The following is a 24029-nucleotide window of genomic DNA, read 5'->3' on the forward strand; positions in this document are numbered from 1 at the left end:
AGGGAGCCTGCTTCCTCCTCTCTCTCTCTCTGCCTACTTGTAATCTCTCTCTGTCAAATAAATAAATAAAATCTTAAAAAAAAAAAAAAAAGATAATGTCTGAGGGTGCCTGGGTGGCTCAGTGTGTTAAAGCCTCTTCCTTCAGCTTGGGTCACAATCCCAGGGTTCTGGGATTGAGCCCCACATCGGGCTCTCTGCTCAGCGGGGAGCTTGCTTCCTGCCCTGCCTGCCTCTCTGCCTACTTGTGATCTATCTCTCTCTCTCTCTCTCTCTCTCTCTGTTAAATAAATAAATAAATAAATAAAAATAAAATCTTTATAAAATAAATAAATTTTAAAAATCTTAAAAAAATTAACGTCTGAATACATCCTGTCTACCATACATTATGTTGTGCATAGGATTTTTAAAGATTTTTAAAATCCCTGTCTTCAGTGTCTTACAGATCTGGAAATTAAGAACATCGAAAGTTGTAATAAAAAGTTGAATAGAACATATAAGTAAGGTATTTGAAGAAATTAATAATGGTTTTAAGGAATTGGTTTTTGAGAGAATACATATGAAAGATGACACTTCTGCTATAAAAATAAAAATATTCCCAGGGCAGCTGGGTGGCTCAGTTGGTTGAGCATCCAGCTCTTGGTTTCTGTTCAAGTCATGATCTCAGGGTGGTGATCCAGACCCTCATTGGGCTTTGCACTCAGCAGGGAGTCTGCTTTAGTTTCTCTTTCTTTCTACCCCTTCCCTTGCTCATGTGTGTGTGTACACTATCTCTCTCTCTCTTTCAGTCAAATAAATAAATCTCTTTTTTTTAAGATTTTATTTATTTATTTGACAGAGATCACAAGTAGGCAGAGAAGCAGGCAGAGAGAGAGAGGAGGAAGTAGGCTCCCTGCTAAGCAGAGAGACTGATGCTGGGCTCGATCCCAGGACCCTGGGATCATGACCTGAGCCGAAGGCAGAAGCTTTAACCCACTGAGCCACCCAAGCGCCCCTAAATAAATCTTTTTAAAAATATAAAAATAGAAATATTCCTGGAAATTGCTGTAAAAAAGCATTTGGTGGTGGTTTCTGTGCAGTAGGGATGTTAACTCACTAATGGGGGGGAGGAATGCGTAAGAAATTTTCTGTCATCTATAAATTTGAGGTAAAATTTTGACCATAATAGAGGTGACAAAGAAATCTCTCCCCCACCCCTTTCATAAACTGACTGAATTAGTATTTATTTAGCTCACAGCAAAGGGTTCTTTACGGAAATGTTCTCTGAGTCATTCTTCACCAATTCTGGTGAATTTTTTTTCACCCCTTTGTCTGCCTTTTTTTTTTCTGCTGATGCTAATCTTATAATTGTTGATACATCTTGCTAAGATTTGCAATTATATATGCTACCTTTTTTAAAAGTAGCCTTAGTCTTTGAGACTTATTATTGAATTCAGAACATGTTAAATTCATTGTATTAGTGAATGTGGGCTCCCATTACAGAATACCATAGATGTTTGTCTTAATCAGTAGGACTTTTTGTTTTCACAGTTCTGGAGGACTGAAATGCAAGGTCAGGTGCAGGCTTTTCTGGTAAGGCCCCACTTTTCAGGCTTGCAGAGGCCCTTCTGGCCTCTGGTTTGATAAGCTCATTAAAGATTTTGGATACTAGCCCTTTATCTGATATGTCGTTTGCAAATATCTTCTCCCATTCTGTCAGTTATCTTTTGGTTTTGTTAACTGTATCTTTTGCTGTGCAGAAGCTTTTGATCTTGATGAAGTCCCAATAGTTCATTTTTGCCCTTGCTTCCCTTGCCTTTGGCGACATTCCTAGGAAGAAGTTGCTGGGGCTGAGGTCGAAGCGGTTGCTGCCTGTGTTCTCCTCAAGGATTTTGAGGGATGAAAGACCACATTGAGGTCTTTCATCCATTTTGAGTCTGTTTTTATGTGTGGTGTAAGGAAATGGTCCAGTTTCATTTTTCTGCATGTGGCTGTCCAATTTTCCCAATGCTGTTTGTTGAAGAGGCTGTCTTCTTCTCATCGGACATGGCTTTGTTGAAGATTGGTTGACCATAGATTTGAGGGCCTATTTCTGGGCTTTCTATTCTGTTCCATTGATCTGTGTGTCTGTTTTGTGCCAGTACCATACAGTCTTGATGATGACAGCTTTGTAATAGAGCTTGAAGTCTGGAATTGTGATGCCACCAACTTTGGCTTTCTTTTTCAATATTCCTCTGGCTATTCGAGGTCTTTTCTGGTTCCATATAAATTTTAGGATAATTTGTTCCATTTCTTTGAAAAAAATGGATGGTATTTTGATAGGGATTGCATTAAATGTGTGGATTGCTTTAGGGAGCATAGACATTTTCACGATATTTGTTCTTCCAATCCATGAGCATGGATTGATTTACTTTTCTTTGTGTCTTACTTACATTTCTTTGTGTCTTCCTCAATTTCTTTCATGAGTACTTTGTAGTTTTCTGAGTATAGATTCTTTTCCTCTTTGGTTAGGTTTATAACTACATATCTTATGGGGGCGCCTGGGTGGCTCAGTGGGTTAAGCCACTGCCTTCGGCTCAGGTCATGATCTCAGGGTCCTGGGATCGAGTCCCGCATCGGGCTCTCTGCTCAGCAGGGAGCCTGCTTCTGCCTCTCTCTCTCTCTCTCTGCCTGTCTCTCTGCCTACTTGTGATCTCTCTTTGTCAAATAAATAAATAAAATCTTAAAAAAAAAATAAGTTCTTATAACTACATATCTTATGGTTTGGGGTATAATTATAAATGGGATTGACTCCTTAATTTCTCTTTCTTCTGTCTTATTGTTGGTGTAAAGAAATGCAACTGATTTCTGTGCATTGATTTTATATCCTGACACTTTACTGAATTCCTGTACAAGTACTAGCAGATTTGGAGTGGAGTCTTTTCGGTTTTCCACATATAGTATCATATCATCTGCAAAGAGTGATAGTTTGACTTCTTCTTTGCTGATTTGGATGCCTTTAATTTCTTTTGGTTGTCCGATGGCACTAACATTTTGATGATTACTCTCTGATTGCCTTCCTAAATGGCTTTATACATTTATAATTCTCACCAGCGAGGAGTGAAAGTTCATTTACATTTACCATTGCTGAAATAATATTTAAAAATTTATTTCAATCTGATGGTTTAAAAATTATATTTCATTATTTTGAAATCACATATAACTGATATCTGGAATGTTAAGGATCCTTTCTTTGTTGGCCATTTGTATTTTTCTATGAATTGCTCTAATTGACCCATTTTTCTTGTGGAATATCTCTTTAATACTGATTTGTAAGAAAGTTTTGAAGTCTATTTTGCATTTATTTTAAATGATGCAGATATGTTTTCCCTGTCTGTTGCTTGTCTTTTAAGTTTGTTTATGGTATCTTGTGGAATGGAGATTTTTCATATTGTGAGAATGTCAGTCATTCCCTTTATGGCCTGTTTTGTGCAGTGTTAGGAAAACTTTCCCCATTAGAGTTGTTTAATTTTTTTCTAGTATTTTATAACATTATTTCTTTAATTCCATTTGAAGTTTATTTAAATGAATGGGTCAACCCTGTTTTTAATATGGTCCATTATTTTCTCATTGATTTGAAGCATGGTTTATCTTATTCTTAAATCCCTATGAACCATTTCTCCTGAAGTAGACTGTTCCTGTGAAACCTTGTGTAAGCCAAAATGATGTGAAGACGCAGTTACCATTAATTTATATAGAAACATTTTTTAGTGCTCCCAGAACCAAAAAATATCCATTCTTAGGCTTTTCTTAGAACATACTTTGCTAACAGATGCACAAAATAAATGAAATAAAGCACAGATGCTCACAGACATAGTTCAAAGTTGTGATGGCTTGTTCATGAGATGATGAGTGCAGTTCCCAGGGAAAGAGCTTGGTGGTGCCACTCTCACTACCCGGGTGCTTGCTGCCTTTGTAATGGCTTGCTACAAAACAAATGCTGAAAACTTTCTTTTAAAGAAAAATCCTCTACAGATTTCTTTTCAGTTAGCAAAAACCAGTACTCATATTATGCCTTCTGTAAAAGCAAAGTAGTGTAACTTGAACTTTCAAAAATGGGGGGTACTTGTATATGCAGATCTATTTTCATATACACTTCTTTCCTCTTTTCTCTCTTTTTGCCATTACTTTTTAGTATTGCTTTAATCTTATTCTACTCTCTTCTGATTTGTGGCTATTAAGTTATATGTGAACCAGAAATCTACATAAAGGACTACTGGTATTTTAGGTAAAACATGAGTAGAATTGTTCATGCTTTAAAAATACATAAAATTGGGGCACCTGGGTAGCTTAGTCGTTAAGCATCTGCCTTTGGCTTGGGTCATGATCCCAGGGTCCTGGGATTGAGCACCATGTCGGGCTCCCCCCTGAGTGGGGAACCTGCTTCTCCTCCTTCCACTCTCCCTATTTGTGTTCCCTTTCTCACTATGTCTCTCCAAAAAATAAGTAAATAAAATATTTTTTAAAAATATATACAATTTATTATATGTTTTCATTTCTGAGGGGCTTATTTAGATTTTTGTTGTTGTTGTTTCTAGCTCTTAGTAATATTTCACTTTATTTTGAAGATTTTATTTATTTGAGGTAGAGAGAGCATATGAGCACAAGTGGGGTTGGGGGGGGGGTTCGAGGGAGAGGGAGATCATGACCTGAGCCAAAGGTAGATGCTTAACCAACTGGGCCACCCAGACATCCCTCTTAGTAATATTTTAAATAGTTGATGTTGTTTAATATGTGACCTCTATATAGATAGTAATATGTTAAAATTATTTTTTAAAATAGCAGCTATGTTTAGGTTGCTTTAGTGAAAAACTTTGTTCCTTTAATAGAGAAACAAAGTAAATATGACCAAGCCTATATTTTGCTTTTGGGTTTTCTTTCCTAACAATACAATAAAGAATAAAATAAAAATGAAAAAAAAATGGGTTATAAAGTAGAATGAGATATCACTCTGACATTAAATCAGCTGCAGCTAAATGCTATCAAGAGCAGCATCTGTTACTATGGATCATCTCTAATTCAGGGTCACCTTAAAAGGAAGCTTTGACTTGCTTTATGGTTTCTAAAAATAATTCATAGTCGCCTTGGGTAGCTATAGCCTTTACTGTACCTAAATTACAGAGCTTACATGAGGAACTTAAAGTGGCCACCCTTTCTGTACTGCAAAATCAGTAGAATCCTGCATTGTGTGTTAAGTTCTAAAGCATAAGTAATAGAGAAGTAGATGTATAAATAAGTAAAGGATTTGTGTAGTGATAATTTTTCTTTACATTTGTGTTATTCAAATTAGATGAATAGATTTGACATGCTTTTTAGAACTTCATTTTAAGTTTTTTCTTTAAAGTATCTCTGGTACAAAGAATTAGTATGTACATGTGTGTTGCATATTACTCAGGGAAATTCTGTTTCTCATTTCTCAATAGATGAATTGTTTAAGGGCTTTTGGGATAGCACTAAGATTTGAAGCAGCTGGGGAACATAAAAGGACCTATACTTTTTCTACACATTTGAAGCTTAGATTGCCCCCAGAGATCCAGAAATAGGATAGTTCTAAATTATCTGGATTCTAGGCAGATCTCACTTGGAAGAGAAGCATACCTTTTTAGGCTTGGGGGTTCCTAAAGCCACATCTATCTGTACTTAGGGTATTCAGTAAATTGACAGCTATGTAACAGTACTCACAAAGTGGATCCAGCCTGCAGAGGCATGTATTGATTGGACTACACTGTGTTTTTAAAATATCTAGATTTGTGACTTGTCCTGCAAATGGAAATATGTGACAACTTTAACCCATCACCACAGGGCAGCAACTAACTAGATGGACATGTGCTCTCACTTGACAGAATTTATACCACTCCTTAACCTGAAGGTGTCAGTTGCCATTTATCACCATACTTGTACAATCCCCCATTTGCTCAACTCACTTGTGTTCCTACTCTGCAACTATAGGCTTAAAATACATAATTTATAATCATTAGTCTACATTTTTTTTCTGTATCTGGTGCAGCTAAGTGAAAATGAGTAACAATTTAATATAGTAGAAACAACTCATTTTTTTTTCCAAGAACATATATATTTATGTCTTCATTATCTGTTCCTTTTTTTATTCCCTGAAATATTGACTCTTACGAAATCCTACTCATTTCAACACCCAACACCTTGAATCTTTTGGTCACATCTGTCTATAGTAGTGTCTTCTTCTCCTGAAGTTTTAGAATATTTATTTTTTTCACCACTATAACTTTATTATAGTAGAAACTTAGAGAGTCTCACTCAGTTAAAAAATGACTGTGTTCCTATGAAGAGCCCTTTCATTAGTCTTTGCTTAATATGGTTCACAGTTCATTGTTGTCATTTGGAAGAGTAAGGAAGTAGTACCTTTCAACTTTATTTCCCTAGTTTTCTTAATTGGCCTTTGGACATCATATTTCAATACTGTTTTCCTTGCTTTCAGTTACAGATGAGGACACGGTAAAGAGGTATTTTGCCAAGTTTGAAGAAAAATTTTTCCAAACCTGTGAAAAGGAACTTGCCAAAATCAACACATTTTATTCAGGTGAGTAGTTTTTTGATACAACATGCAGGGAACGATTTCTGCTGCTGAGGAAAGAAAAATTCTCCCACATTAGTATTTAACCTTCTGATTGTAATTTTTAAATTGGGGCTTGTTTTTCCTCCTATATTGTACTTAGGGATATTTTTTTTAGCTGGGGTAGGAACGCATCTAGTACCTCAATATTTAAGCCTAATACAGTCATTGCCTAGTTTCTTTTGCAGTTGCAAGGATTTGGGAACCTCATTGTGAACCAGTACTTTGATAGAGCTTCACTGAAGACCAGTCTGAAGCTTCAGAAGAGTCAGAAATTTGATTTTATTATTTCAGAGCTAAATTAGACAGTTCCTGCTTATTAATTACATTACTTAGCCTATCCATTGTATGGAATATTCCTTTCTGTCTCTCTAGAGCATTGTCTCCAGAATGACATCTACAAGATGCTATTGGAGTTAAGAAGGAACTACTAGAATTTCCATTTATTTATATCTGGCCCTTTAAAATTCTGTTTTATATATATATATTTATATATATAAATATATATATGTATATATATATTTAATATCCTACTCCTTTAGTATCTTTTTTTCATCCCACAAAGCTCAGGTTTCTTGACTCCTTCATCTATTCCAATTGTCAAGGCCCCTCCACCAGAATTATTAACCTCTTCATCAGTTATCTTAACCACTTTGTCCCTTGTGCTTTTTAATCACCTCACCCTCATTACCTTGTAATGCTTCTGCCCAGTGAAACTCCAACTGCAGACCAGACCAGCCTTTTACCTTCTTTATGCCTACCCACACGCTGCTTAGGATAGCCAGGTGAAAAAAAATCGCAGCAGAACAAATTTAAACCAGTATTAAATTCACTGTTAGATTCTTAACTATGTCGTCAAAGCTTCCCATGGGTCCTAATATATTTCCATGCTCCAAAGTGGGTTCGTTTTATTTTATTTGCTTTTTAAGTAGGCTTCACACCCAGTGTGGGGCCCAATACAGGGCTCAAACTCATGAACCCACAACCCTGAGATCAAGACCGGAGCTGAGATCAAGAGTCAGATGCGCGATGAACTGAGCTACCCAGGTTCCCCTCCAAAGTGTTTTTCTAAACCCAACATCATTCTCTTGAATTCTCTCACCACCACCCCCACCAATTTCTCTGTTATGCTCATTATACCTCCTTCTTTACAAACAAATAGAAAGGACTTCAGGGGCGCTTGGGTGGTGCAGTGGTTAAGCATGGAACTCTTGTTGTTGGCTCAGGTCCTGATCTCAGGGTCATGGGATCAAGCCCTGCATCAGACTCTGAACTTAGCACAGAGTCTGCTTGAGTTTCTTTCTCCCTCTCCCCCTGCACACACACACTCTCTCTCTAAAATAAATAAATAAGTCTTCAAAAAAAAATTTTTTTTTAAACTAAAGAACTTCAGCTCCTGTTGGTGTATAATATGAATGCAGATCTATGCCACTCCTCCCCTAAGTACTTGTTGACAGGTTTACCCTTAACTTTTTTCCCTCCAGTCTTTTTAGAAAAGATGCCCTTCTTAGTCTCTGGCAAATCTCTACAACTGCTGACTGAATTTTAGCTCCTCGAGACCTTGCTCCAGTAATTATTTCTTCTAAGAATTAGTAAATAAATGCATCATTGACCTCTCTCTTTACTGTTTAGTCTCCTTAGCAAGTCACTCCCTTCTAGCAAAAAAGAACAAGAAAGGAAGCAAATACCTTAATTCTGTGTCCTTCTCATCTTTTGCTTATGACTGGACTTCCTAGGCAAAGAGAGCAATTTATGCAGAGGCATAGAGCCGTGAAAGGACACGGTATATATGCATGTCCTTTACACTACTTTGTAAGCACCTAGAATGCAGAGACAAAATAGAAATATTATTTGAAACTGCAATGGATAGATTTTTAGCAAGAGAAAAATGTACAGAGAAATTGCAGTGTGCAAGAACAAAGATAATTTCTGGTTAGGAGGTAGAAGGAGGAGAGGAACCAGCAGTGTAGATGGAGAAGGAGAGGGCAGCCATGAAGAATGAGAAGAGGAAGCTAAAAGAGGAAGGCATGTGCAGGGGAAAGAGTGTTTAGACTGAGAAAGGCCTATAGTATATGACCTAAGGCTGTAAATGCAAAATGTAAAAGGTCAAGTTAATTAGCATTTTTCTTTTGCTATGGTTTTTTAGGGAAGGATCTCTGAGCCCAACTCTGGATAATTTAGATCAGAAGGAGTACCTAATGCTTCTTGGTATACAAAGCAGAAGAAATATTTATTCTTAACAATAGATACATATTTTTAATATGTTGAGTTATAACAAAAACTGTATACGAATTGTAACCCATTGCACCCGATCAGATATGTGTGTTTTATGTATGTTTGTATGCATCTATATGTGTGTGTATATGCAATATATTTAAACAATTAACATTTTTTCATGGAATAATATCCTTACCATGTGCAATATATTCTGTTTTCTATATTTATTTCTGTTTGACTTATAAAATGCTGATTTATGATCCACATAATTGCTTTTATTACCCCAGATTGGGTTACAACCCCAGTCTAAAAAATGGTATCTTAGATTTTATTGCTTTTCAAAAGTAATCTTAGGGTTTCTACTATTAAAAATTTGGGGGCTACGATTAGAAATGACTTTTTCCTGTTAGTATTGGCAGGGCCAGGTGGGCTTGTCTCTTGATATCACCACAGAGTAGGTACAAATTGATAATCTTCAGACTAACTTTTTGCCATGTCAGGAAGTGATAGGTAATATGAAGACATGATTGACAGAAACAGAATTTGGCACTTGTCCTAGACAATATCATTTTCCCCCTTATCATTTTCCCTCCCACCTTCTCCATGGGAGATTGTCTTATAGACTGCAATTCTCATACACTAGGGCACAGAAAAACCATAAATAATACAGGGGTGAGTTCAGCTTATAAACGTACCTCTGCCCACTTGTGGAGATATCTCACAAATTATTCAATGGTCAGCTAAAAATGGTCACTTTAAAATGAGATATAGTCTTGATTGAAACTTCTAAATACCCCAAACAAAATGCTATACAAGCTAAACAAAACAGAATGAATACTACTAAAATATAGATACTAATTTTCATATCAGTTCTTTTACCTACCAGTTATATTTTGGAGTTTTGAACCTTACTGTTTTTTTTAGAAGAAGTTTACCATTTAACTTTTCTAGACCTCCATGTCCTTGCATGTAAAATGGACAAATTGATTCCCAGCCCTCTTGGGTTCCACCTGTAAGGAGTCAGAACCTATTGTCAATATTTCACAAAACCTGATATAAGTCATTTTATTGATTTTTGTTTTATTACATATTTTTGGTTAATAAGATAAGCATTTATATTAATAAAATAATTTTTTTACATTAAAAAATTGTTTATTTTAGGGGGGAGAGAGAGTGCATGTGTAGGGAGAGAGGGAGAGAATCCGCAAGCAGAAACAACCCCCCCGCCCGCCACAATGAACACAGAGCCTGGCACAGGGCTTGATCCCAGGACCCATGAATCACCAGCTGAGCTGAAACAAAGAGTCGGATGCTTAACTGACTGAGCCACACAAGTGCCGCAGTAGATTTAATATTTGAAGACCATGGAAGGAAAGGGAAGTGTTTTAAAGGAAGGCTCTCTTTTGATGATAGCATTACTAATCACTGAAGTCTCCTAGGTCTCTTCTAAAATGGCATCAATCCTGAAAGCTATAGTGCTAGAAATCTTTTTTGTGGTCATCAGTAATGTTTTTTTCCATTGGTGATATTAATCACTATGTTACAACATCTTTCTCTTTGCTAGAACCAGTTTGCTTTCTCTCTCCATTCAAAATACTTTGCTTCTAAGCTGTGTTTGTATGTGCCTACGTAAAAACAGAATCTTAGAATCTATCTGTTGCTTTTAATATTCCACAATTAAAACAGGCAAGGCCTTTTTTTCTTTTTTCTTTCTTTCTTCCCCCCCACCCCCATTGGAATGTTTTAAATAGCTAGGGGCTTTTTCCTTCATTCCTAAACAATCTCGGGTTTTGTTTTTTGGTTTTTGGTTTTTTTTTAACCTGTCCTAATTTTTGGCTTCAGTTATTGTGACTTCACAGCAGTGTTATGATCTTTTCCTTTCTTTACCAAAATAGAGAGAGAGAAGAGGAAAGAAAATTGCAGTAGTGTTATTTATAAGTATATGAATTATGGCAATAGAAACAAATTTCTTGGCTATAAAATATTTTCAGGCTTTATATATATTGAAGACCAATTGGATAATAGTTACTCAGAACTATTCCTGTTATAGTTATTCCTATAATCCTGTTATGTGTTTTTCTTTATTCTAACTAAATTTGAGGGATTGTATATTATACCACTGAGTGTGTGTAATAAAACATAAGCATCTTTTTCAATGAAATACTAAATATCATTGTACAAGTGATTATATGAATCTAGTACTCACATAGCTAAATTATGACTTAATGGCTGGTTTAGCTCTTTGTTTGTATGTGCATAAAGACATGGATTAAGTATATATTAATTAGGGTGATCATAGGTCTGTAGTATTGTTTAAAATTCCCATTGTCTTATTATTTTTTCCTACGTCATGATTCTCTTCAGTTTATTATAACAGAATCCATTACTTAAAAGCTGTTGAAGAATGGGGTTTGGGAGGTTGGTTAGGAGAGAAGTAAGGGACATGAATTAAAGCAACCAGACTGGCTTGCTTTCTTGTTAACATATCTGATGAAAATTAAAATTACAATTATTTATCTACTATCCACAAGGGAGGTTTTTTTAAAGGAAGTTTCCTTTTTTGGTGGTAACGTTACTAATCCCCAAAGTCTCCTAGTTCTTTTTAAGACTGATAAGATTTTTTTTTCTTTCTAAGACTGATAAGATGGGGTATGTCCCTGGTCATGGCATAATATAGTTGTGGGATGGCATCTTCGTTTAAAAAAAAAAGCTGTCATCTAAATTAATATTTTTTTAAACTATAAGTTATGACCCAATACATGGGTTAGGAAATTAAAATACCTGGGGTCATTGGGGCACCTGGGTGGCTCACCTCTGCCTTCGGCTCAGGTCATGATCTCAGGGTCCTGGGATCGAGCCCCCATTGGGCTTACTGCTCAGAAGGGGAGCCTGCTTCCCCCTCCCCCTCTGCCTGCCTCTCTGCCTACTTGTGATCTCTCTCTCTCTCTCTGTCAAATAAATAAAAATTAAAAAAAAAAATACCTGGGGTCATCATGAGCATTTAAAAATAATACAAATAGAATATAGTAGAATAGAAAATACCAGACTATATCTAAAATGTTTATTTACTAATTGTATCTATAATTTATGTACAATAAATTGTTTATGTACAACATGATACTTGGTATTTTAGAATTTTGCCAAGTACTAAGGAAACTGACATGAAGAGCATTGATTTTACTTGGAGGAAAAGAAAGGGATTGTGGAAAAGCCTCCAGAAGAAGTAAAATTTAAATTGGATCTTTGAAAATGTGGGGCATTTCCACATGCTCTTGGAGGAGCATATATCTTTGGGGATAACAGTGGTAGAGGACTTGGAGTACAGTATTCCAAGGAAACACCTATCCATATGCATCGTGACATCAAATTACATGACATATTGGGGGTGAGGAGGATTATAGTCTGCTGAGCTGGACTTAGGGAGTAAGGATTCAGTTATTATTATAGAAAAAAGTTGAAGAATATTATGTTTTATTCATATGTGGAGATTTTAGACTTCAGTATTTGAGGTATAACAATTTCAGGTAATAAGAACTCCAGATAAAAGCAGAACAAAAAAAATTCATGTAATGTAACAAAATTAGCTATCCTGAGTCACTTAGGGTTGGTCAATTTTCTTACAAACTTACTTTGTATTTCAAATAACACTGAGGTCCATAATCTGAATTGGCAAGCTTGTGACATTGCAAGATAAGTATACAAAAAATAAATGTATTCTAAAACACTGACTTTGTCAAGAATTATTCTTCAGTCCCATAACAATGTAATAGCTTTGCTATTCTGAAGATAGCTTATAGTTCTGAAATAACTTTTCTAAAAGTAAAAAATATATGTATAAATGAAATATATATATGAAAACTAAGAAAAGTTTTGTTAACCCTATAGCTCTTTGAGGGACATAAGTGCTTTGAAAATTTTTGAGTAGTTATTGGAAATTTTTATCAAATATTTTATTTTCTGAGAACTTATGGCATTAAACATATAATATTAAAGTAATAATTTGTTCTCATTCAGACCCACTTGATTTATTGGCATGAATAGAAATTGAAATTTATTGTCAAAATAGGTTTTCATCAGCATTTATAAAATTACCTAGAAATGTTCATTTTTATTTTTTGTAAGTATATTGTAGATTTTAATTCATAGGCCAAAGTACATTCTTATGTATACACATTTACCTTTTTCCAGGTTCCGTGCTGTCCCCATATGTTTGAGATTTTTGGATATCTGACTCTAGAAAACTGAGCTGTCGTTGAAACATAGTTTGGACCCTTGGTGTCAAAAGCAGTGTTTCTCAGTGTTTCTTTTTAAACTTGTTGATAAGTATTAAATGCTTTTGCTAAGTATAAAAATCTCACACCATAACTTTTGGGAATATTGAATTTTTTTTCCCCCCAAATTACATGCTTTTACTCCCCTCCTACCAACCAGGGATTTTCCCTCACATGCTCTTCTAGATAGCCTTGTCCTTAAGGAAGAAGATAGTTCCAAAAAAAATAACTGACTACCCCTGGTAATGATTTCTCCTCTATTTCTGTATGGGAACTTGGATTACTAGAGAAGTTTTTCCTACATATTCATTAAGTCAGTCAGTCATTCAGGAAACATGGGTTGAGCCTACCATATACAAGTTCTTATAACTACAAAAATGATGATGATAATCCACACAAAAGTTTATAGGTGAATGTTAATAGCATAATTTATATAGTGCAAAAATTAGAAACAATTCAGATGTCTGTCAGCTCATGAATATTTAAACAAAATGTGTATCCACCCAACAAAGTAGAATTCAGCAATAAAAGGACCAACTACCGATACGTGATACATAGTGGATGAACCTCAAAATCATGCTAAGAAGGCAGGCGGATGCAAAAGACCGCATACTGTATGACTCCTTTATAAGAGTGTTCAGAAAAGGCAAATGTGTAGAAACAAGAGAGCAGATCATTGGTTCCCTGGGGCTGCGAGGTGGGAGTGAGGATTGACAGCCAGTGGCCCTGACAGAAGTGTATGGGATGTTGGAAATGTTCTAAAATTGGAGGATGCTGATGAGTATACAACTCTACAAATTTACTAAAAATTAACGAACTATGCTTACCATGGGTAAACGCTATGCTATGTTAAGTATACCTGAAAAAGCTATTAAAATTTTTTTCACCATTAAAAAATGAAGATTTTTTTGCCCTCAGAGAGAAGTATTGGTTCAGAGAGCTCTCAACAGTCAATGAAACAAACATATAGACAAAGAATTACATTCAGTGTGCTTTGTATGTGTGTTTGTGACTTCATGAGTGTCCAATGGAGGGAGTTTCAAGGTGTGGCTGAGAGTTTTTAGGCTAGAAAGACTTTACATAGAAAACAATATTTGAGATTAGCTTTGTAAAATGAGTAAGGAGTTTGCCAGATGGGGAGTTATTTGTTTCCTGACTTACTGCTGTCATGTAGGAAGTAGTGGTTCTTTCTTTCCATTTTTTGGACTTCTTTCATTTTTAATATCCATAAAAATAATTACAAAATATATGTATTGACAACTGGCTAAGGAAGGTAAACAAATAGCAAATTCATATATTAGATCAATAAAAGTTGATCGATCATATTATTTTCTAGCTTTTGGGTCTTGCTAATTACCTAAGGTTTCTAATCAGCAAAGTAATTTCTAGTTGACCTTGGATAAATTATCACATTCTTTCATTAAATACGTGTTTGTATTTGTGTATATTATTTTTTCAAATGGCTTTTAAGTGGCCAGCACATAAATAGTCAAGTTGTTAATAGAACAGAAGTGTTAAATATATCTTTTGGTCTAGGAGCATCATGAAAAAATTACACAATCACTAAGTGCACCGTGAACTAAGAAAGAACCAAAAAGTTCTACATTGTTTTTGATCAGAAGGACAATAAAATGAATAACTTTGCAATAGAATTGCTTAACTTCTATAAAAAGAACATCCAAGGGGCGCCTGGGTGGCTCAGTGGGTTAAAACCTCTGCCTTCGGCTCAGGTCGATCCCAGGGTCCTGGGATCAAGCCCCACATCGGGCTCCCTGCTCAGCAGTGAGCCTGCTTCCCCCTGTCACTCTCTGCCTGCCTCTTTGCCTACTTGTGATCTCTCTTTGTCAAATAAATAAATAAAATCTTTAAAAAACAAAAAAAACCTTGCAAGATTCATTTTGCCTTTTCAGTGTTAGATTTGAAAATAGGTGAATTGTTCTCTTTCTTATAATACGGAAGACTAGGAAGAAATTCTGAATACCTCTCACTTTTTAAACAGTAAAATGCTACCTAAAATATGCAGAATTATTAGATACAAAATAAAATACATGGTTAAGATAGCTAAAGATCTGAAAAAAGTATCAAAACTATGCACAAAAAAGAAACTATCAAAATTGATTTTTTGAGGGACGCCTGGGTGGCTCAGTTGGTTAAGCAGCTGCCTTCGGCTCGGGTCGTGATTTCAGCATCTTGGGATCAAGTCCCACATCGGGCTCCTTGCTCAGCAGGGAGCCTGCTTCTCCCTCTGCCTGCCGTTCTGTCTGCCTGTGCTCGCTCGCTCTCCCTCTCTCTCTTGACAAATAAATAAAATCTTTTAAAAAAAAATTGACTTTTTGAAATAACCAATTAGGGGGACATCTGGGTGACGTAGTGGGTTAAGTGTCTGCTCAGGTCATGGTCTCAGGGTTCTAGGATCAGCTGGAGCCATGCTCCCTGCTGAGAGGAGGGAGTCCACTTCTCCCTCTTCCCCCACTTGTGCTCTCTCACTTGCTCTCTCAAATAAATAAAATCTTAAAAATAGCCAACTAGAACTTTTCAAATGCAAATATAATCACTGAAATTAATATCTTAACTACTTAAACCTGTGAATTAGGTAGAGATTAAGAGAAAGTTTATACACTTTTACATAGAGCTGGAGTAGTTACCCAGAATGCAACAAAAAGAGAAAGAGAGGAAATATAAGCTATGAAAAGAGCAACAAGTTTAAGTGGCCATAGTTGGTGTCTATGATTTGCTTTTTCCACGAGCTGATTCCTATTTCCTTTGCCCTCAGCCGGAAGCCCAACTGGCTGGGGTTCTTTACTAGATGGGATGACCCAAACTTTAATTACTGAAGAGTCTGAATCCTTAATAATTCTTTTCTTTGATTTTTAGAGTTTTCCATTAACTTTCATTACTTGTCATGGAAAAACTAGGATGTGTTCCAGAGAGTCTCCTGGGTTATGGACACAGTCCTCCTTACTCCTACTGTGTATCAAAAACTCACTTTCCTCTTGGTAATTAAGATCAGTAACTAACCAGTAAGTAACTTTTTTGCCTACTAGTTCAGTGGTATGATGAGTACAAAATGGCATGACTTGCCAGATGGCAGTCTCATGTTCCATCCAGTGCAGTAGAATCATTGTTGTATTCCTCTGAAAGAAGCATTTTCCACTAAGAACTAAACAATAGGCAGAGTTCAAGTTGCAAATCGGAGGCAAGAATTAAGTGAGTGTTTTTTGGTTATAGTAGGGAGAGGAGCCACTCCCACTTTGATCCCTTGAATAGACTCTATATTTGGCTATGTTTGTAAAAGCACCAATAAATATAATGGTCTTAATTCTGCATCCTATAAAACAGAACCCAGTTCTTACAAAGTATTATCTCCCAACACACTTTGTTAAGTCTCTCTTTAGGCCAGCAATTTCTGGATAGGTGGTAAGATGTTATTATTCCATGGATATCCTTATTGCTTTACAATCTTTCCTGGGAAATGAGTTTCCTGATCAGAAACAAAGCTGTGTGGAATACCATGAAAATGGATAAGGCTTCCAGTCGATAGTGGTGCTAGCCAGAAACATTATGAGCAGGGAATGTACAACCATATCAAGAATACATTTATTCTAAAGAGGACAGATCTCTGCCCCCTGCATAAAAGAAGACATCTCATGGATTCACCCTGCCACTAGGTGGCTGACCAGCATTAGTAGGGAACGGTGCCATTTCTGGGGCTCAGAGACCATGCAGGTGTCTGTTGCCAGATGAGAAGCTGCATTATTAGTTACATAGCTGCATACCAGGTGCTACAGATTCTGTTATTTGTTCCAGTGGTGATACTGCATCTAGAAAAATAGCTGCCATCAGAGTGACCACTATGCTATAAATTTACTATTATTGAATTTACTGTAAATCTACTATTAAATTTAAATTTACTATAATCCACAGTCATTTTTCAAGATCCATCTAATTTCTGCACAGACTAATCAGATAAATTAAATGGGGATGTGATAGATATCAACATCCCTGAATCTTTCAAGTCTCTGGTGACGGCACTAACCTCTGGAGTTCCCCTAGGGATGTGCTTTTGCTTCTTGGTTATTATCTTGATAGGGAGAAGTTCTAGAAACTTCCATTAGTCCTTCTTACAATAATAGCTCATACCTCTGGGTCACAGTCAATGTGGAGATTTCTACAAGTGATGTGGTGTCTCGACTCCAATTATACATTCTGGAACAGAGAAAGCAATCGTAATGTGAGTCTGGGGACCAACTGGGCTAATATTTCATCTGTCACCTGAACACTATAGACCTCCATTTGACTGCTGAACCAAGTGGCATTTGGAGTCTTCAGAAGTTTGAATCAGTTCAGAAGTACACTGAAGGGATAATTCTGGTGGATTCCAAGAACCCTTCCTCCATAGTGTGTTCTCTGCCTTCTCCCAGTTACTCAATCAAACATCTACCTAGGTGTTGTTATGAAGGGATTTTTGCAGCTGTAAGGTCCCAAATCAGTTGACTTTAAGAATGAGAGATTATCCCAGGTGAGCCTGATCTACTCACATGAGCCCTGAACTATTCCTGAGGAGAGATTCAAATCATGAATATTCACAAGGTTGTACAACCATCACCATGATATAATTCTAGAACATTTCCATCACCTTCAGAAGACTCCATTAGCAGTCACTCCCCATTCTTAGTGCCTCCTAGACCCTGGCAACCACTAATCTTTCTGTCTCTGGATTTCCCTGTTCTGGACATTTCATATAAATGGAATAATAATAAGACAATATGCAGCATTTTGTGTCCGGCTTCTTTCACTTACCATGATTTCTTTAAGATTCATTCATGTTGTAGTATGTACCAGTACTTCATTCTTTTTTATGAATTTAAGTTATATCTTTTTTTATGAATTTAGATTGTATTCCACTATTGTGATTACAAATTCATGAATATGTACAAGTTTTTCTGTGAACATATATACCTAAGAGTGAAATTGCTGGATCTTACTGTAAATAACTCTGTGGTTAACTTTTTGAAAATTGACAAACTGTTTTCCAAATTATAATGTGGTTGTACCATTTTGCATTCTCACTTTTGTGGCTTTTTAGATTCTATGTCTTCATCTGTAAAAACAAAGGGTAAACTTGAGGTTTTGCAGGGAGGGAAAAGTGGAGGAGAAAGGGAGAATGAAATGGTATACCAAAACACTTTTTTCCTATCCAGTACTAAATATTATATGTAACATGTAACATTTTTTTCCTAGAAATTTTAGGGAAACAGACCAGAATAAACAGTAAGTAATCAAAAGTCAGTGAGAACTTTACCAGTTTTTTTTTATCTTGATGATTTGAAATTGTTTTTTTGTTTTTATAGAAAAGCTTGCAGAGGCTCAGCGCAGGTTTGCTACACTTCAGAATGAGCTTCAGTCATCACTGGATGCACAGAAAGAGAGCACTGGCGTTACTACACTGCGACAGCGTAGGAAGCCAGTCTTCCATTTGTCCCATGAGGAACGTGTCCAACATAGGAATATTAAAGACCTTAAACTGGCCTTCAGCGAGTTCTACCTCAGTCTTATCCTGCTGCAGAACTATCAGGTACTTAGAGTCTTATCCTGGAGAATGGAACCTTCAAATAATTGAGAAGTTTGGAATTAACCTTGAACGATACTAATGGGCCAATCTAAAAAGGGAAATCTTTAGCATGTTGTTATTTTTTAGGTTTTTAATATGATGTCAGATGTTCTTACTGGCTAAAAACCACATATCAAAGGTAGCAAAATAGTGTTAATAAGACTTCTATTTTTTTTTTTTAAAGATTTTATTTATTTATTTGACAGAGAGAGATCACAAGTAGGCAGAGAGGCAGGCAGAGAGAGAGGAAGGGAAGCAGGCCCCCTGCTGAGCAGAGAGCCCGATGTGGGACTCGATCCCAGGACCCTGAGATCATGACCTGAGCCGAAGGCAGCGGCTCAACCCACTGAGCCACCCAGGCGCCCGAAGACTTCTATTTTTGAAGATCAGTTTTCTAAAACCTTTTTTACAGTATGCACGAGTAACCCTTGATTCATGGTTTACTTCCTATTTTTAGAGGCATCTCTAGCAGTACGTAGAAATAAGAAATTATGTTTGTCCATCCAGCCACTGCTGTCTATGTAAGAGCTTTACATTCCTCCAAGCCTATGACAAAATTTCCACAAAGACAATTAGACAGTTAATTTTCCTGAAACTAACACTAATAATATAAAAGATACTAACTTTACAGCTTTGCCACTGAGAATCCTTCCATTGTATAATCCACATACTATAATATAACTTTATTAAAATCTGTATGGAATTACTGGGTCGCTCGATTTTATACATGAGACTAATATAACACTGTATATTAACTACATTAGAATGAAAATAAAATTTTTTAAGAAAGTAAAAAAAAATGTCTTCTGAAAGAAATGAGGTCACAACAAGCAAGTATAGAGACTTGATATCTAGGCTATTGTGATGTGTCACTTAACATTTTTAAAATCCAATCTGAAAAGCTGAATTACCATGTACATTAAATTATGGAAACAGAAGGCATTTCTAATTCATTTCTAATCCTTTACATATTTGTTTACATATTTAAATCTACGATGAGTTTATTGAAAAACAGATTATTTGTTCAGTAATAAACTTTTAAATAGGCAGAAGCATCTTATCTTTAAAGAGACCTTATATACTATTCTTTTTCCATTTTATTATTGTGATTAGTACTGCTAATCAGTGGTTATATAAAACATATAAAAAATAAAAGGTTATACAATGAAAGTATTCTAAGGGTAAATATTGGAGTTTTAAAATAAAAAGTCATTATAGTCTCATATCTGCAGTAATCTAAGTTGTTAACGCATGTACTTATTTCCCTTTCTTTCCCTGTCATAATTCTACCTTCTTTGGTAATTTAATATATCATTCAAAGAAGAATCCTGTTGGAAAATAATTTTAGAAGAATAGTAAAGTATACAATGAGAAATTCTTTTCCTTTGAAATTTATCTGTAGCTTTACAATTTATATTTAAAAAGAAGTAAAAATACATCTCTTCTTTCTTATAATGCTATAAAACATTAACATTTCATATTTCATTGATTGTGCTTGTGTATTTCAGAGAAATACCCTTGTTAAATTTTTTTTATTAACTTTCCCAGAAGCTTTTGCTTGGGTCACTATAACAAGCTCCTTGGGAAAACAAAAATAATTGTTAATTATAAAGGTTCTTTTCTATTCTCTATTCTTTAAGGCTGGCTGTTTTGTACGAATATGTATTGAGAGTGAAGAGAATGGAAAATTAATTGAAAGTAGTCTAAATCACAGTGTATGCACCCCTAGGAGAATTTAATATGATTTCTTAAATTATGAGACAGAAATGATAAACAAACAAATTAGCAAGCAAGCAAAGTCTAATTTGGAGTAAATGCTCAATTTGTTTACTGATAGAGATATGTGATCAATAAATTTGGGAGATCTCTGGTTTAAAGAACTATACAAATCTACAGTTTCTTGCTTTTTTGCATGTATCAAAGAATAACAATTTGAGAATGTAGAAAAGTATAGTATTTTGATATCGTAGAAATGGAGGAAGAGTGCAAGCTCCTATCCATTATCAGCCAAACCCTGTGTGTATGATAAGTGTTACTCTTTTTGCACTCCCATCTCCAAACTGAGAATGGATGGAAGCAAAATGAAATGAAAAGAAACAGATGATCTTCCATTTTCTATGCTGGTTCATACATGCTTACATAATAGGAGGGAAATACATAGCAATACCAGTCCTTCAAAAAACAAAGAACTATAAATATATTTAGTGTATAAATCCAAAATATTTTTCTGATTGTATCCTTTTGATCATGAAGCAAAATAATATTAATTAACCTTTTTGAGAATAATTGAAAGACTTTTCCATAAGAAAATGGAAATAAAAATGTTTTGATTTTAAGACTTCCATTAATTTACTTGAAGTAGAAATCATAGGGTTCATAATTTAGGGTTTCTTTTATTACTGATGGCATACTACCTTGAAATAAATAGATGGGATAAGAAGAATCTTTTTTTTTTTTTTTTGAGAGAGAGAGAATGTGGTGGGGAAGGGCAGTAGGAGAAGGAGAGAGAGAATCTCAAGCAGACTCCTCACTGGGCCTGGAGCCTGATGTGGGGCTCAGTCTCACTACCCTGAGATCAATACCTGAGCTGAAACCAAGAATCAGTTGCTTAACCAACTGACCCAAGGAAGAAGAGTCTTATCCTTTTGGTAGTAAATGCTTATATGAAAGCATTGTCATTTCCCTTAGTACTCAGTCATCAGTCAGCTCATCAATGCATAGTGCTTATTATTTTTCTTCATTTATGATGGTGGAAATTATAGTGGTTTTTCTCATTTCTTTCTGTAGAATCTGAATTTTACAGGGTTTCGAAAAATCCTCAAAAAGCATGACAAAATCCTGGAAACTTCTCGTGGAGCAGATTGGCGAGTGGCTCATGTTGAAGTGGCCCCATTTTACACGTGCAAGAAAATCAACCAGCTCATCTCTGAAACTGAGGTATAGTAATCTCACTTATCTACTACCTATTTTCAATAGCATTAATGTCTTATTTTTAATGAAATAATTCTTCATCTGTAGTCTCCTTTTGTAATTTGTTGCTAGCTTTGAATATAATGTTCTTTACTCATGAGTTTTGTCTTTTGCTTTGTCAGTATACATTCACCAAGAAGTTATCAGAATACCATGTATATAAATGGTTCAGAATTATTTATGTATTACTCAAGATTAGTATAACTGAATGTGTCTTTCTAGGCTGTAGTGACTAATGAACTTGAAGATGGTGACCGACAAAAAGCTATGAAGCGTTTACGTGTCCCTCCTTTGGGAGCTGCTCAGGTTAGTATTTCTTTCAGTTGTTTGGTTTTGCCTATTTAATCAACACAATCTGTTTAGTTGATAAAACATACTAGTTTCATTACTTTCAAAAATATGTCAGGGGCGCCTGGGTGGTTTGTTTAGTTAAGCGTCCAGCTCATGATTTTGACTTAGGTCATGATCTCAGGGTTGTGAGATTGAGCCCCATATCCCTCTTTGTTCTGGGTGTGGAGTGTGCTTAAGATTCTCTCTCTCCCTCTCCCTTTGCCTTCCAACCCTGCTCTCTCTCCTTAAAAAAAATAAAAAGAAAAGAAACAGCCAAATTTTAAAAGTAGTTATTACTATTGTTATTTTGTTTTTAATAAATTCCATGCCAGGTCTTACTTCATTATGAATTGTAGTGTCTTCCCACCTTTCTCTTCTTATGCTATATTCCTTCTCTTGTGACATGCTAACTTCTTGGCCTCCCCAAATTATAAAGATGAGATACTTATTTCATGTTATAGTCACCAAATGATTGTGATTAGGTATTTAATGATATGGGGTGGGAAGATTCAAATATGCTGGGCTACTTACAAAACTTCATCCAAAATGCCACAGTTACATCAAAAAACTATTAAATGACATCCACACAGTAATTATACTAGAAACATTAAGGTGACATATTCTGTTTCATAAAATAAGTCTCAGTAAACTTAAAAGAATTTAAATCATAGAATAAGTTCTCTGAGCACAGTGGAATGGAAATCAATATCAAAAAGAGCTTCCTTATTCTAATAAAAGGCATTTATGAAAAAACCTATAACTAATATCAGATTTAATAGCGAAACTCCGAATACCTTCTCCCTAACTAGGGACGAAAGAAGGATATTCATTCTAACCACTTTTATTCAACATTGTACCACAGATTCTAGCCAGTGCATTAGGGTAGGAAAAAGAAATAAAAGGTATTCAGGTTAGAAACAAAGAACTAAAACTCTGGTGGAGGTTTTGCTGATGACATGCTAACTTATATAGAAAAATCCAGTGAATTATTAGAATAGCTGCTAGAACTAATAAGTGAGTTTAACATGGTTGCAGACTATAACGCCATAAATAAACTGCATTTCTATGTGCCATTCAGAACAATTAAAAAAAAAAAATGGGTGTCTAGGTGGCTCAGGTCATGATTCTGGAGTCCCAGGATTGAGTCCCACATCAGGCTCCCTGCTCAGCAAGTAGTCTGCTTCTCCCTCTGCGCTTTACCCTGCTTGTGCTCTGTATTGCTCTTTCTCTCTCTCTCTCTCAAATAAATTTAAAATTTTTTTTTAATATTTTTAATTTCTTTTTTTTTTTTAAGGATTTTATTTATTCACTTTGACACAGAGAGAGCACAAGCAGGGGGAGCAGCAGAGGAAGGGAGAGAAGCAGGCTTCCTGCTGACCAGGGAGCCTGGTGCGGGACTCAGTCCCAGGACCCTGGGATCATGACCTGAGCCAAAGGCAAACACCTAATCAACTGAGCCACTCAGGCACCCCAGAATAAAACATTTTTAAATGCTTTTTATAATTGAAATATGTAGGGATAGATCTGACAAAAGATGTATAAGAGCTTTACATTGAAAACTATAAAATATTGCTGAGAGAAATTAAAAGAGACAAATGCATGAGAGATATATCATATTCATGAATTAGAAAACCCAGTACTTCAAAGTTATCATTTCTTCCTAAATTGATCCATAGATAGAATACAGTCCAGCTCAAAATCTCAACAGGGCTTTATATTTATTATACATGTTTATAACTGGTTAGCAAATTTAAAAATCTATATTGAGTTAAAAAGGACCAAGAAAAAAACAAAAGAACTTCGCAACAACTTAGTTGAAAGATTGACACTACCTTGTATCAAACTTACTAAAACTATAGTAATCAAGACAGTGTGGTATTAATGTCAAGAAAAATAATAGGTGAGTGAAGCAGAATAAAAAGTCCAAAAGTAGACCAATAAATATATGGTCAGTTAATTTAATGTAAAGACAGTTCAGGGAGAAGGGTAGTCTTTTCAACAAATGGTGCTGGAGCAATTGACTTCC

General features: G+C 35.6%; 1 protein-coding gene across 1 annotated transcript in view; it reads left to right on the forward strand.

Moving 5' to 3' along the window:
* XPR1 (xenotropic and polytropic retrovirus receptor 1) overlaps positions 1 to 24029 on the forward strand; it is a 242107-nt gene that overhangs the window by 148516 nt on the left and 69562 nt on the right. Inside the window, exons 3-6 of the mRNA XM_044267224.1 lie at positions 6470 to 6571; positions 18444 to 18667; positions 21491 to 21640; positions 21896 to 21979. Coding sequence (XP_044123159.1) covers positions 6470 to 6571; positions 18444 to 18667; positions 21491 to 21640; positions 21896 to 21979 — 560 coding nt within the window. The remainder of the gene's footprint in view (positions 1 to 6469; positions 6572 to 18443; positions 18668 to 21490; positions 21641 to 21895; positions 21980 to 24029) is intronic.

The sequence above is a fragment of the Neovison vison genome, chromosome 10 (genome assembly GCF_020171115.1).
Source record: "Neovison vison isolate M4711 chromosome 10, ASM_NN_V1, whole genome shotgun sequence".
In the NCBI taxonomy this organism is placed as follows: Eukaryota; Metazoa; Chordata; class Mammalia; order Carnivora; family Mustelidae; genus Neogale; species Neogale vison.